The sequence below is a fragment of the Salvia hispanica genome, chromosome 3 (genome assembly GCF_029641045.1).
Source record: "Salvia hispanica isolate PSC_SH4W2 chromosome 3, Shi_PSC_v1, whole genome shotgun sequence".
In the NCBI taxonomy this organism is placed as follows: Eukaryota; Viridiplantae; Streptophyta; class Magnoliopsida; order Lamiales; family Lamiaceae; genus Salvia; species Salvia hispanica.
The window spans coordinates 53,361-67,265 of record NC_142694.1 but is presented as its reverse complement, the minus strand read 5'-3'; the positions used below and the strand labels follow the sequence as shown (position 1 = coordinate 67,265).

General features: G+C 37.6%; 3 protein-coding genes across 5 annotated transcripts; all 3 read right to left on the bottom strand.

Moving 5' to 3' along the window:
- Position 1: 1 nt before the first annotated feature.
- On the bottom strand, positions 2-3,889 carry LOC125213119 (MND1-interacting protein 1-like). The gene is made up of 3 exons (XM_048113485.2): positions 3,733-3,889; positions 1,882-3,642; positions 2-758 (listed from the first exon to the last, which is right to left on the bottom strand). The coding sequence occupies exons 2-3, from the start codon at positions 3,595-3,597 to the stop codon at positions 240-242; spliced, it is 2,235 nt and encodes a 744-aa protein (XP_047969442.2). The 5' UTR covers positions 3,598-3,642; positions 3,733-3,889; the 3' UTR covers positions 2-239.
- Positions 3,890-4,598: 709 nt separating this feature from the next.
- Positions 4,599-7,916, bottom strand: LOC125213120 (uncharacterized). Its single transcript, XM_048113486.2, has 4 exons — positions 7,754-7,916; positions 6,984-7,208; positions 5,735-6,640; positions 4,599-5,479 (listed from the first exon to the last, which is right to left on the bottom strand). Exons 2-4 carry the CDS (start codon positions 7,083-7,085, stop codon positions 4,679-4,681), a joined length of 1,809 nt encoding a protein of 602 aa, XP_047969443.1. The 5' UTR covers positions 7,086-7,208; positions 7,754-7,916; the 3' UTR covers positions 4,599-4,678.
- A 1,636-nt stretch (positions 7,917-9,552) lies between these two features.
- On the bottom strand, positions 9,553-12,882 carry LOC125211200 (Transducin/WD40 repeat-like superfamily protein). Of its 3 annotated transcripts, none has more exons than XM_048110914.2 (14): positions 12,619-12,882; positions 12,461-12,523; positions 12,322-12,374; positions 11,933-12,013; positions 11,764-11,837; positions 11,564-11,646; positions 11,252-11,358; positions 10,896-11,024; positions 10,749-10,810; positions 10,608-10,660; positions 10,351-10,435; positions 10,197-10,263; positions 10,007-10,117; positions 9,553-9,810 (listed from the first exon to the last, which is right to left on the bottom strand). In XM_048110914.2, the coding sequence occupies exons 1-14, from the start codon at positions 12,789-12,791 to the stop codon at positions 9,725-9,727; spliced, it is 1,227 nt and encodes a 408-aa protein (XP_047966871.1). In that variant the 5' UTR covers positions 12,792-12,882; the 3' UTR covers positions 9,553-9,724. The 3 variants fall into 3 exon arrangements, with proteins under 3 accessions (XP_047966871.1, XP_047966872.1, XP_047966870.1); XM_048110915.2 differs by having other exon boundaries at positions 10,749-10,796; positions 10,896-10,939; XM_048110913.2 differs by having other exon boundaries at positions 10,749-10,796; positions 10,882-11,024; positions 12,619-12,881.
- Between the last annotated feature and the right edge of the window lie 1,023 nt (positions 12,883-13,905).

Genomic DNA, 13,905 nt, shown 5'->3' with positions numbered 1-13,905 from the left:
CTAACGTTTAAAAAAAACATGTATTAGCTGCAAATTGCAGAGCTCATAATAGTCTGCTTCCCACATAAGGTGGGAGAGTATCATGTAGCAAATGCACAAGCCGCATAAGAGTATGCTATTTATTTATACACAGATCTCTGGGAAGAAAACCAGTAAAGCTCATATACCAGCTTAAATTAAAGATGCGCATAGGTGTTCCTTTAGAGAGCTCCCTCAGCATGACACATTTGGTATTGCATCTATGCGCTTGCACCAAAAACTCGAATCCTTTGTTCAATTGGAACGCAGCAATATGGGCATGTAGCTTTACCTTTCTTCCCATAGTTGTCGTTACAGTTTGCACATATCACTTGATGGGCGCAAGGAAGAAAAACGACAGAAACTTCATCTTTCATGCAAATCATGCATTCCCTATCACAGCTGACCTCCTTTTCTGAAGAGTCTTCAAATTGATCGAGTTCATGCAGCAACCTTGCAAGGGCTTCTCCTCGGGAATTTACACCATTAGAGTTTTCTGTCCATAAACCATTGGCCTGACTTTCTACCTCGGTTAATTGTGCCGATTCTTTAAGGCGAGCATATTCTTGCTCAAGGCGCTGGAGATCATCTTTGTGGCGCTGGAAATCTATCTCTATCTTTAGCCGCAGAGCCTCAAGCTTCCTTTTGTTATTATACTCAGAAGCTTCTTTAAGGCGTCGCTCTTCCTCCAACTGTGTGACAACTAGTTCTTTAGCCTTCTGCTCCTGCCTCCACTTTGCCTTTCATATGGAAGTTCAAACACACAAAATTATTTGCTACTAACTTTAATAAGCCCAAGTTTACAGTAAATGGGGTAACAAGTTACAGCATTTCTAGGTAAGAGAAGATCAGAAACCAACCCATTCCGAAAAAGGAGCTTTCCTTAAACAAGTTAGCTAACCACATAGATGATTATTCACTTTAATGCAGAAAGAAACATGTATGGAGTTATATTTGGTAAAATCAGAAACCAACCCATTCCAAAAAAAACTTTCCTTAAACAAGTCAGCTAACTGCATAGTTGAAGAAAGAAACATGTATGGAGTTAAACAATGAAGATGTAATAGGCATAGCCCAACATATAGCAGAAGATTTGAATTTAGCATAAAATGCAACATAATGTAAGCTAAGTAAAACTGAAGCATGCAGAACCATTTAGTTTTACATCAAAGACATCATTAAAAATATTGCTAATACATTACAGGCAATGTAATGGATTTCAATTATGACATTCAGTGCCATCCCTAGTAAAACAATTATAAGATAATCATAGAAGAAACAATATCTTAATACTGCAGGGCTATATAGACCATAGAATACATAATCAAACAACATATATCTTCACCAGATCGATTGCTCCAGGAAAAGAATTGAAGACTTAACTCCAAGAAAAAGTTGTCGGTTTTATGATAGAATTCTAGCAGCAATGTCAATTTCTAATTAGATCACACTAAGATCCTAAAAGGCAAGATGCATGACCCTGAGACTCATAAATGTTCTCAATATGGGTGCCAAGAGTCTTTCTCCCAAAGAGTCCGATAGCAAAGTAAAATTACATAGTTTTAGCATATAAGAATATGTCTGCACACAGTGTCACACGTACCCATGAATATATGCTAGTATGCTACTAATATGCATATGGAGAAATCTGTATGTGAATATGTTAGTAATATTTCTCAGTGGATATAGGTGCACCGAGCATGATCAAATCATTACATATGGTATATGGATATTCAACATCACCTATTGTCATGTAGCACGCTTAGGGAAATCAAATGCTATAACAATTTGCCAGCTTTCCTGTATGAAGAAATAATATGGATAGAGATTGATTTTTAGAAAAGCTCTTTTCACTATGCATACCTCTGCTTCCTTTGTGGCTACCTCAATCTGAGCCAATTCCTGATGTAACTCTGAGATCTTCTGTTTCTCTGCAGTAATATCTTCCTGCATCTTAGTTTTCTGCTTCTCCCATGCTAGAAGCCTCTTAAGGCACTTTTTTTCCCTCTTTGCAACTTCCAAACAGGTTGTGACCGATTCAGATGCACTTAATTTCGATGCTTCCATCTCTGCTCTAATTTCTGCATTCTCGGTCTCAAGCTTCCTAACAGCAGCATTTGCACGATCAACTTGACCGCTAGCCATCCTTAGAGCATTCTCCATCTCAGTCAGCCTCTTCAGGGTGGTGTCTTCAAGGGTCTGCTTTCCCTTTTTCAGGCGCTGAGTTTCCTCTCTCTCCATTCTCAACATCTTCAGCTCGGTCAAATCATGACTGAGCTTTCTTGCAGCTTGCATTGCCTTCTGGTGAGCCCACTCTTTACGTTCCTTCACCTGTTTCTCTAAGTCCTTTATCTGATGGATCAAACTAAGGATCATTTCATCTTTTTGATCCAATGACACTTGTTCATTATTCTCATCAAGATTCAAGTCCTGAAACTTGCTCATCACTGAGTTAACTACATCTTGATTCTTTGCATACTGGGATTCATCACTGTCCCCAACTGCAACTGCAGGTGTCGTACCACACCCACCAGATGTATTCCCACCAGATAAAGAACTGGGGCAGGCCTGTGATTGGCTGTGAAACTGTATAGAATTTGCCCTAAATCCTGCAGCAAACATAGCAACATTTCTTTTCAATAGGTTCTTCATTGATGGACTGAGGTTAAATCTCTTTGGACACTCAATCTCTCTCTGCAAAGCCATTTCTGATGCATAAGACAAAAATCCGTTCATTCCGTGCATTGGAAACTCTGATGTTCCACCATTCCCAAATCCCCAGCCACCATGAAACCTACAGAGTGCAGGTGCAACACCAACAGGTCCCCCATTACTAATAACTCCCTCTGGGCTCCCACCACCACTTGCGGAGACACCCTCAATCCCACTCCCAATGACAGTATTAATACTACTGCTCCCACCTCCACTGGGGGATGGCAAAACTGGAATTTCCATCACACTGGCACGGCCAACATGGAGATCACTCATAAGCAAACACCACATAGCATCACCCTTGGTCAGATGGGGCTTCACTTGTTGCAACAAACAAACCATTCCAGCAAGTGAATACTCCTCCAGCTGCCTCAAGTCCACAAATGAGGGCTCAGGCTCAGGCTCATCACCATTCCCCTCATTACTGCCACCACTATTCAGATAAGCCAAAGAATTATGCAAAATGTTTGTCAAAACATCCATCCCACCATAACAATGCCCGTTCCTTAAAATCGCTCTCAGTGCCACCTCCTCATCATAACCCAATGCAACAAGCTTATTTATCGCCTCACTATACAAAAACTCCAAATTCTTCAGCAGTATCTCCTCCAATTGTTCCTCTGTGCAGTAACCCCACCCATTATCCTCAAACACAGAGCTCGCATTTGCAGCTGGCATCAACATCGGGCTCTGCTTCAGAGCATTCAGAGCCATGTGGTAATTTTTAGGTCTAATCCCCGCTTGCAAATTCCCAGATTTATCTACATTACCATTTGTGTTAATGGTGCTGGAATGATCCGATTCGGCCTTAACCGATCGGGTCCTCCGATTAGTACGGATATGTTTCTCTCTAACAGTACAGCCCATCACACGAAATCCCTCAATCAATAAAATCAACCAGCGACTATAACCCTACAATAAAGCGGAAATAAATAAATAAATAATAATAGAGACACGGATACGTGTACGTAAAAAACCGAGAATCTGGCGGCAGAGACTTACCGTAAAACGATTATTCCGGCGATCAAAATTAGTGTGCTAGAGATTTCTTGCTTGGCGGTAGTGGTGGAGAAGGTATGCTTTAGGAGAAATGGAATTTGTAGCAGCTGCCAAAATGAGTGGGCTCTTTGCCGGATACGGGTCATAATCCGAATGAGACGGGTTCGGGTCGAGTAAGGATTCCTAAAAAGATTCGTTTTTTTGAGTTTACTCACTTTATTCCACAGAGTCCTATTTGAGTTTGGCTCGTGTTTCAAGATGTATAAAGAAAAATTAGTGAAAAAATAGTGGAATGTCTCACTTTTACATATTTATTTTATAATAAAATATAAGTAGAATGTTTGGTCTAATAACATTTATGAAATATTCTAATTAGGACTGTTAAAATGGGACAGAATAAAATAAAAAATTGAAACTGCCAAATTGGAACGGAAGGAGTATTAATTTTTTTAAATTTCAACTGAATATTAACTTTTATCTATTCACTCAGATCCATAAAATATTATACTTATTGTGGTATGAAATTTTAATAAAAATTAGAGTAATTTTTTGGTAACATAACATTTGAGGTTTTGTCCCAATTTTAGATCATCGGCAAATAATATCACGAACTTAACTTTGGATTTGTTATTTTCCATGAGTGAAAAAAATTTCGCTATATTAATAGATTGAAAGATTTGCGAATTTAATCTCAAATTCCGAAAGACCTGCAAATTGAGTCCCTTTTTTCTGGAATTTTTCTATTAGTAAAAGATAAACACAAACTACCAAAAGATTGATGCAGGCATTGAAAAAATAATTAATGAAACTCCAACTAGTTGATTTTGCCGTTGAAAGAATTAGTACAAGATAAACACAAACTACCAACATAATCAAGTGAACTTGTGAACTTTTATAAATGCAATTTTTACAACATAAAATGCACGTCTTGAATTTGATGTATGGCATTTTAGAATACTAGTTTACATGAACTCGTGTACCTACAATTTGCATCTAGCCCTTGGAACTGTACCTGCATCTTCCATACCGCCGACAATTTCACCTTAGGAAGAAAAACAGGATTGATCAGTAGGCATCTACAAGAATATCTTGATGATTTCAGGCCAGCAGCAGCAACTGTCCCGTTTCGATGGCTTACGAGTGTTTCTCCCAGATTACTCGAATGAGAACCATTCTGCTCAAGAGGGATCTTAAGCTTGCTGCTACCATTTGATGCATAGGTGATCCTCTTAGCCTCGCTCAAGAATCCGATGGATCGCCACGCGTCAGCAACGAGTAGTATTGTTTTCTCCGGAGGAGGAACGCCTTTCTCCTCCATAACTTGGAGGAACTCCTCTGCTTTCCATGGCTGTTTCGCTTCTCCATATCCCCATATGAGAGTGTCGAAAGTCTTCAAGTTTGGAGAGACGTCCATTTCACACATCTTCTCATACATTCTGAGAGCATGTTGCATTTTTCCAGCGCTACACCATCCACTTATGATTGTAGTGAAGATTACTTCATTAGGATAAACCCCCGATTTCACCATGGATGTCAGGAGTCCCTCTGCCTTGTCGGGTTCCCCAGCACGCACATAGCCTTTTGCTAGGATGCTGTATACATGGATGTCTGGTTCTATTCCCGCCTTAGCCATGTCATCGAATATTTCTTGGCACTTGTCCATAAGTCCAGTGGAACTCCAGGCATCCATGATGGTGCTGAATGTTACAACGTCAGGTTTTACACCGAATTCTTCCATCAATGACAACATCTGTCACAGAACATTACAGAATTCCATAAGATCAAAAGTAAAGGTTAGACAGATAATGCAGCATACCCATTGCTTAAATGATGTCAACTTAATAGAGCAACTATATCTAATAAAACATCACAGAAACGCCCATGATATCCACACATTAGACATATACTTTATGAAGAATCTATGTTTTCCACTGGTGGAGTAATCATGCAAAATGTTTCTATAATAGGAACATCTATGGTAAAACAAAACATAGAAATACATTACCTCATCAACCCCACTAGGGTCATTGTTTTCCAGAAATCCGTTGATAAGTGAGTTAAAAATAACAAGGTTTGGATGCACTCTGAGATCCTTCATTCTGTACAAAAATCTCAAAGCATCAGTCATGTTTCCTTCCTTGCAGTAGCCATTCACGACAATGCCACAACTTCGCTCATTCGGTTGCAGCTTTGCATTTTGCATCTGGATAATCATAGCTTCAGCTCTGCTAGTTTCACCTTTTTTGGCATAGGCTTTTGCAATGGTGTTGAATGTCACAGCATCAGCTTTAAGTCCAGCTGAAATCATTCTCTGCACAATATTCCATGCTTCTTCTATATCACCCTTGTTACACCAAGCTCGTACAAGAATATTGTATGTCCTGTCATTGGGTTTCACATGCTCTTGTAACATGGAATCCAATAGTTTCAGAGATTCTTCAGGCTTACCTATAATTCCGTATCCTTTAATCAAAGTGTTGAAGGTGCTGGTTGTTGGCTTACACCCTTTCTCTTTCATTTTCTTGAATATTTTTATCGCCTCCTTCATATTTCCAGATTCAGAGAAAGCGTTGATCATTGCATTGAAGAATATTGAGTCGGGTTTAAGTCCATCGTGTTCTATCTTGGAAAGGAGAGAAGTAATGGACTTGAAATGTTTTAGCAGCGTGAGAGCAGCCAAAAGAGTAGTGTATGTTACAAGAGTGGGCTTGTGTCCCTCTTCGATTAAAGCTTTGAAAATGGCATGGACTTCGCGAGGCTTTCCTCTCTCTATCAGAACATTCATCAACTTAGTTCTTGAGCGAACTGTTTGGCAACTGTTATTACTCAAGCAGGACAGGCAGAGAGATTCATTATGTGAACTTATAGGAGCTGAAAAAGAACGATTTTGCTTCTCTTTGGTATGAGGCCCCTGCAAAAGCAACACATACTGGATGAAATATGTCAAAACAATATAGCTTCATTCAAAGGGATGAATGAGTTTTACTAGTTTATCAATTCAATGGATCCTATTTCCAAACCTCTCTAAGTTCAAACGATTTTTAGGCATCCATCCAAATTCCCACAAAATCCGTCTCTGATTTTATAACAAGACTAAAGAGATTGTAGATAAACTAGAGTTGTTGCTGCAAATGATAAAGTTTTTAGATCTGCCCCAACCCTTCCACAAGACTAACACAAGTTAAAGTTTGCATAGCATAAATAACGAACAAAGAGTTTCAATGAGATAAGTAGTTTGTGAAATGAAATATTACTGTCTTGTTTGATGGCCTGGCTTTGGCGCTGCCCGTCATCGCCTCATTTTGCTGCTTTCCAACTGCCATTGACTGAATACTTTCTTTACTATAGTCGCCCATCAGTTATATCTGACTACCGAAAGAAAATGGGCAACCCTTTCTGGCTGATTTTGCATGCTAGTTCCTTGTAGTTGTACATGCCATAGCATCCTAGTAAAAGATGGTTCTCATTTTGGAGAAATCCTACAAAGAAACAAGCCATTGCTGATCAAAGAACTCTTGACGACAGGGATAAATTCTCCTTTAATGGAATCACTTGCATCTAAAAATAACTACTCCTCCCCAAAGTCGAAGGAAAGCAGTTAGGCTAATCCCACTGATGCTTTCACAATGTGAATGATCAGGAGGATTCATATAGGGATTAATTGCCTATAAATGCCTGAATATTAGCACCATTCGGTTTGTAGCAAAATTCACACTCCCAATCGTTATTGTTTACTAGGAAGATGACATGTCGAGCTTAATAATGACTGTGATCAATCCATCAAATAAACAACGAATTAGCTTGATTTTTTATCAAATCCATCATATAAACAACTGTTCATACTTTTAATGGTTGCCACACGAGGGGATATATTATGCAAATGAGAATCTGGACTGAGCAAGCATTAATTCATCAATAAACAGAAACCCCAGAAATTTAGCTGCATCGCAAGAGCCAAGAAATGCAAGAAAGAAAAAAGATAAGTCAATTCTTGACGACTGAAGGTTGTGTGTGAGAGGTGTACCTGAAGATGCAATTTGCATGGAAGTGAAAATACGGACGTGAAAACAGAGTGTTGTACATTTGTATGGTAGAGAGAGAGAGATCTCACTAGAGTTGCAGTCGCAGATGCAAGAAAGCAATCTTATCCACACAATATTATCAAGAATATGGAGATTTTGTAACAGCGTGTGCTGCTCTGAGGCTGCTATTTAAATTTAAGGGAACCCCATTAAATATAGTCAGCATTTTTATGGGAACACAGCCTGCCACGTCATTCTTCATTTTCTTTTTGTTTTTTTATGCTGTTTTTAACCTATACTCCCTTCTAACACCATTAGGGCATTCGCAACACGTCTCGTGCATGACTTGGCGAGACAATGTTGCAGGCAGCTCGTCTCGTGGAGGTTCGCCGGAGAGAGGGAGTTGGCGAGCTAGCGCACCCCACGTGGCACACTGGTGTTTGGAGTCGTATTATGACTGTTTGATTTTAATTTTTTTATTTTGAAAAATAAAAATTTTACTAAAATTAATTAAAAAAAAAAATCCACTTTCCAAACATATTTTTACCCTTTTTTCTACTCCCTCCGTCCGCCATTAGGAGTCCCGGTTTACCATTTTTCGTTCGTTCGTCATTAGGAGTTTTGATTCACTTTTTTACTATAAATGATAGATAGATCTCACTTTCCACTAACTCATTCCACTCACATAAACATGAAAATAGTACTCCATCCGTCCACGAAAAATAGACCACATTGTGAATGACATGGGTTTTAATGTGAAATTGGTAAAGTAAGATAAAAGGGAAAAAAGTAAAAAGTGGAGTCCGTATTATTAGTATTGTTTAATTGTGTTAGGTAGCAAGTTTGGGGTCCTTTTTCAAACTTGTCTACTTTTCGTGGATAAAAAAATCGCAAATGTGGTCTATTTTTCGTGGACGGGGAGTGTATAACTTTTCAGGATTCTGAATCAGGTATTCTTTTGCTAGTTTCTGGATTCTTACATATTAAGGTTTTTAATAGAGTGGAGTATAATCTTATACTACTACAACTACTACTACTACTACTACTATTATTATTATTATTTTTTTTATAATTGTTATTATTATTATATTTATAATTGTTATTATAATTATTATCTTATTAAATAATGATAGTATAATTATTTAAATTTTGTATCATATAATAAATAATGGAGTAATATTATTACTATTTTACTAATAATTAATCAACAAAGCCTTAATGCAATTTTGAAATTATAAATTTAATTCAACTATAAAATCAATAAATAATTATAACTATATATTTACTTATGATTATAATAATATACACTAATAAATTAGAAAATCTTATTTAAATTATTTGAATTATCATTACAATAATAAATAAAACAATATATTATTATAATTATTTGTAATTAATATTTTATTAAAAAAACAATATTATGCTATCAAAATTATTGTTATTATTATGATTATTAAATCTATAAAATTTAAAATCTTGATATTTAAGTCGTTAGGAATCTTATTCAAAGGACTCATAATGCTCGAACCATTTTTCCTTGCCATCTGTAATCCCAGACCAAACATGGCCTAAGATCACTATAACAATTGAAAGACTACATCAAATTAAGCAGCATTGACAAAGAAATTTCAGGTGCTGTTTTGTTTCTTTTATGAAGGACACTCCTCTTGAAATAGCTTAATCTGATCTGGAATTTTTTATCATCCAATCCAATCGCTTTCTGCTCATCTGTCGGAGATGAATTCGTTCATTTTAGAAACTGAATAATTTTTTGCATAAACAAAGATGCAAAGAGAGGATGTGATGTTACAATAAAGTTATGAAGTAGCTCCATTCTTCCATAGTCGAGTTCATTTTAGAAACTGAATAATTTTTTGCATAAACAAAGATGCAAAGAGAGGATGTGATGTTACAATAAAGTTATGAAGTAGCTCCATTCTTCCATAGTCGAGCAATAAGAGATCCCGGTAGGATCAGTTTGAAACATCAGCAACACCTTCAACTGCACCACCACCTCCAGAAGAGTAAAAGCTCCATATCGACACACAATTTTCATCACCTAACATAACAAACCCCAAAGATATTGGCAACGTATATGTGAAAACAGAGACAAAATAACTCATCATATCAATTAAGCTGCAAAGACACTGAAACACTGAAAAGAAGTGAATGCATTGAAATATGACTGTCTGGAAATGTAGATTGTAGAACAGGTACAGCTTTGCATCATTCATAGTCATCAAGATATTTATTACCGCTCAAAGTTTTATCCTCTTCGGAGTCATCAATAGCTATATAACGGCGGTGTCCTGATGAAGTGGCTGCCATTGGTAGAAAGGGGTGGAAACCAAACCCATTCACAGTGTCTACGCAATGAAGAGATTATTAATTAATGGAGTACAAAAAGGTGAAATATAATTTGTGATCAAGAGGATATGGCTGAACCTAGTGCGGCTTGAAAGCTTGATACCCACTCCCCAGTCTGAAGATCATAGATATGTACCAGACCATCCTTGATAAAAAGAACAAGCACAAAATTAGAGGCCTAACTGTTGTTGAATCAATTGCCTGGAAAGATATCTGGAAGCTAAAAAGGTACCTGGCCACCAGTTCCAAGATATCGACCAAGAGGCTCAATATCAAATTGTATTCTCTGATTTGTGCCTTCAGTTGATCGATAAAGTCTAACCAGATACAGAAGAGAAGTTAGTAACGAATAAAAGAACAGTGAAAGAAAATTAACTCAAGACCAGACCAGTGCAACAGCTGGACTTGTGATATTAATGATGCCCATAGTGTTCTGCAGTGAAATGCCCAATTTTAGTATGAGGACTTAGAGAGGAGTAGGAAACCTACTTGTAGACAATATCAACAGTTTTGCGAATATCCCAGCATATGACATGTGGATCCTGCAATTATTTGAGAAAACATCCATCAAAGGCCCATCTAATTTTGAATTAGTAATTTAGTATGCGGTTAAAAGAGGTGGCACTCTACCTTCCGTCCCCCAGTGTACAGATAGTTTCCATCCTTAGAAAACTGAACCTGGCAGATACATGCTTTGAATGATTTAGCATTTCTAGGAACTCAAGGAAACATGACACGACAGAAGCTGGCTCTACCAACTTACTTGTGTAACCCCACCTTCTTGGCCATGCAACACATACAACAGTTCCATATTGTCTTCTCTATATATAGCAGTAGTCTGGTTGTAAGAACCCGCAGCCAGCATACCAGAAGAAGTGGGGGAGAAAGCAATAGAAGATATAATACCTGACCATAAGATGAAACAAGCTAGGTAGAATAAATCCCACTGAAAGTAAATTTATTTAATGCACAACACCACATAGCTACAGCTCCGTTAAACACAAATAGATCGCAACAAATAACATATCAAAGACTCGAGCTCATAAAGTGAAATAAAAGTGTACTGAAGGGTCAACCAAAGTTGGTGCAATGCATTCCAAAGTTCCATCAATCTGTAAATTAGGTAAAATCACCTGATTGGCCTTCTTTGTTTCCTAAGACAGTTGAGTGTTGTTCAAAATCTCTCCCAGGGCGATGAACATCAAATATTCTGATAGCTTTGTTGTATCCAGCAAATATCCTGATGAGAATAACAATATCTTGAAAATACAATATAGCTACATGTGTAAAAAATGGAAGTTCCTGAAAGACATAGGACTATCATAAGAAAAATACTTAAAACCAACAAAGACAAGGCAAGCATAGGATCCCAATGGAAATGCTATTACTACCTAACTAGTGATTAAATTGGAATCAAATATCATCCCCTTATAGTTTGTGCTTACTTGTTTCCACCAGGGTTGAAGCCAATTGAAAAGGCTGCAGTGATCTCATCCATAGCATCATAGGCGCGATATGTGCAGCGTAGCTGATATTCACAATTCGACAATACTTGTTTATTGTTATCTACACACAAACATACATAAAAGGCATAACTCTGATAAAAAAAACACAAACAATTATATATACAACCACTAGAACACACCTGTCCAGAATTAGCATCCCAAAGATGAATAGGATGGTCCCGAGTAGATGTTGCGAATACACATAGATCTGGATCTGGAATACCAAACAATCAATATGCTGAATATGGTGACTGACACATTCGAAAATATAATATAATGGAATAACAAGAGCATGTCGTGAAGATGTACTTGAAGCAGACATGTATGGGTACCAGCAATAGTCATATGCAGATTCTCCTTCACTCACAACAACATTTGGTCCGTATGAATCTGCAAGTAAACTGAATGCATTAGGGAGGTTTGCCCCAGGAATGCAAAATCCTTGGATTGAAAGATCATCAAGAGAATGTGAGCTCCATCATCAAGTATCCAAAAGTACGACAAATTGTAAAATTGAACTGAAGTAAAAACTTCTACAATTGAACAAATAAACAACCTCTAAGTTTAAACTTTCATTATTCTCACTCAGCAAGCTACATTCCTTCTCTATAAACCATAATTTAGAAACCAGGACACTATTGCACAAAATTACCAACATAACTTTCAGAAATTTCTTACGATCAAGATAAGCACATTACCAGAATCAGGCGTGGATGTTGGAGCATCAGGATCTCCAATGTCATTATAAGGTCTAACAAAAAAGATAGAAGAAAAAAGGAAATAAAATTTAGCAGCTTTCCAAAGAAAACAGAAGACAACATTAGCCAATAAGCTTACAAACTGAAAACTCGGAGGGTATTGTCTTCATTACAAGTCAGGAAGCACGAACCATCCGGCGACCTACCAATAGAAGAAACCATAAAGTGCCCCAAGGAAATGTTAAGTGCGAAGCCGCCAAATTCAACAAAATTACAAAGTTTTGGAAGGAGGATTACCATTTGACGCCTTTGAGAAAATTGTTGGGGTTGGATTCGTTAGTTCTGAACTGATGGAAGAAATGGTAGGTTTTGTAGGGAGAGACGTCGTACTGAACCGCCGGCCAGTTGCTGACAACGTCTTCCGCGCATTCCGGACTAATAGGCGTCTGCTCCGGCGCTTCGTCAGCCATTAATCCTCCGCCGCTGCAGGATGCGGCTACTGGACACTTAGTTTTGCAGCTTAGGCCTACTTGAAGATTTGAGCGTAAATTCTGAGTCTATGTTGCTACCAGCGGTAAATTAGCTTTAACATTAATTAAAAATAGTTAGGGTTTAATTGGCCTCAAATTTTATTTCCTCATACAAACATAGTTAAGTTAGAAATAATAAGTTTAATACATATGGAGTGAGGATTACAAGAGATATTCCTCTTACATTTTTTTATTTATTTTTCTCATAAAAGTTATAAAAGTAACAATAATTATAATGCAAAAGAAAGGTTCATACGTTATAGACAAATTAACTTAATCATTTGTTTTTTTAGAAAACTTCCATTTGCGTCCTCTAATTTTAATTAGGACACAATGATATAGATCAGTGTATGTTGAGATCCATAAACCCAAGATTAACCCGAAAGGAAGAACAGAGGAATTGATAAACCCTCAGTGGAGAAGAACTCTCTTAAACAGATACACAATTTATCAATCAACCAACTATAAAATGAATTAAAGTGATATTTATAGTTAAGGCTTCAATCCCAATAAAAGGACCTACAAAACTAGCAAAAACGTGTGACACCCGGTCGGGTGGCCTTTATTGGCGGCGAGTCACCCGCTGACCCCTGAATGTCTATGTTTTGACACCCGATCGGGTGGCGTTTGTCGGCTAAAAGTCACATGTGCGGGTGATACTTCTGACCCTTGGATGCTTGTTTTTTGACACCCGGTCACAACTTTCTGCAATGCGAAGCTTTCGTAAAACGATCACAACTCCTTTCACTAGACTCTGATCGAAGCGTGCAAGATACTCACACGAAGCTCTTTTGAAGACAAAGACATTGGTGGCCTTTTCAGAGCGTTTGAACGTTATCTCGATAGGCCGAGTACTGATTGAAACCAGCTGCACTTGAAAACTTCGATGCACGACATCCATGATCGTATCACATGAAAATGACGCATTTTGAACCGTTGGTGGTATATTTAGAAACACAAATGGTATATTTAAAAACACAAATTAACGTCCTTAATAATATTATAAAATATCCTTAACAATTTTTTTGTTGTAGTGTTTACATTGGGGACGACA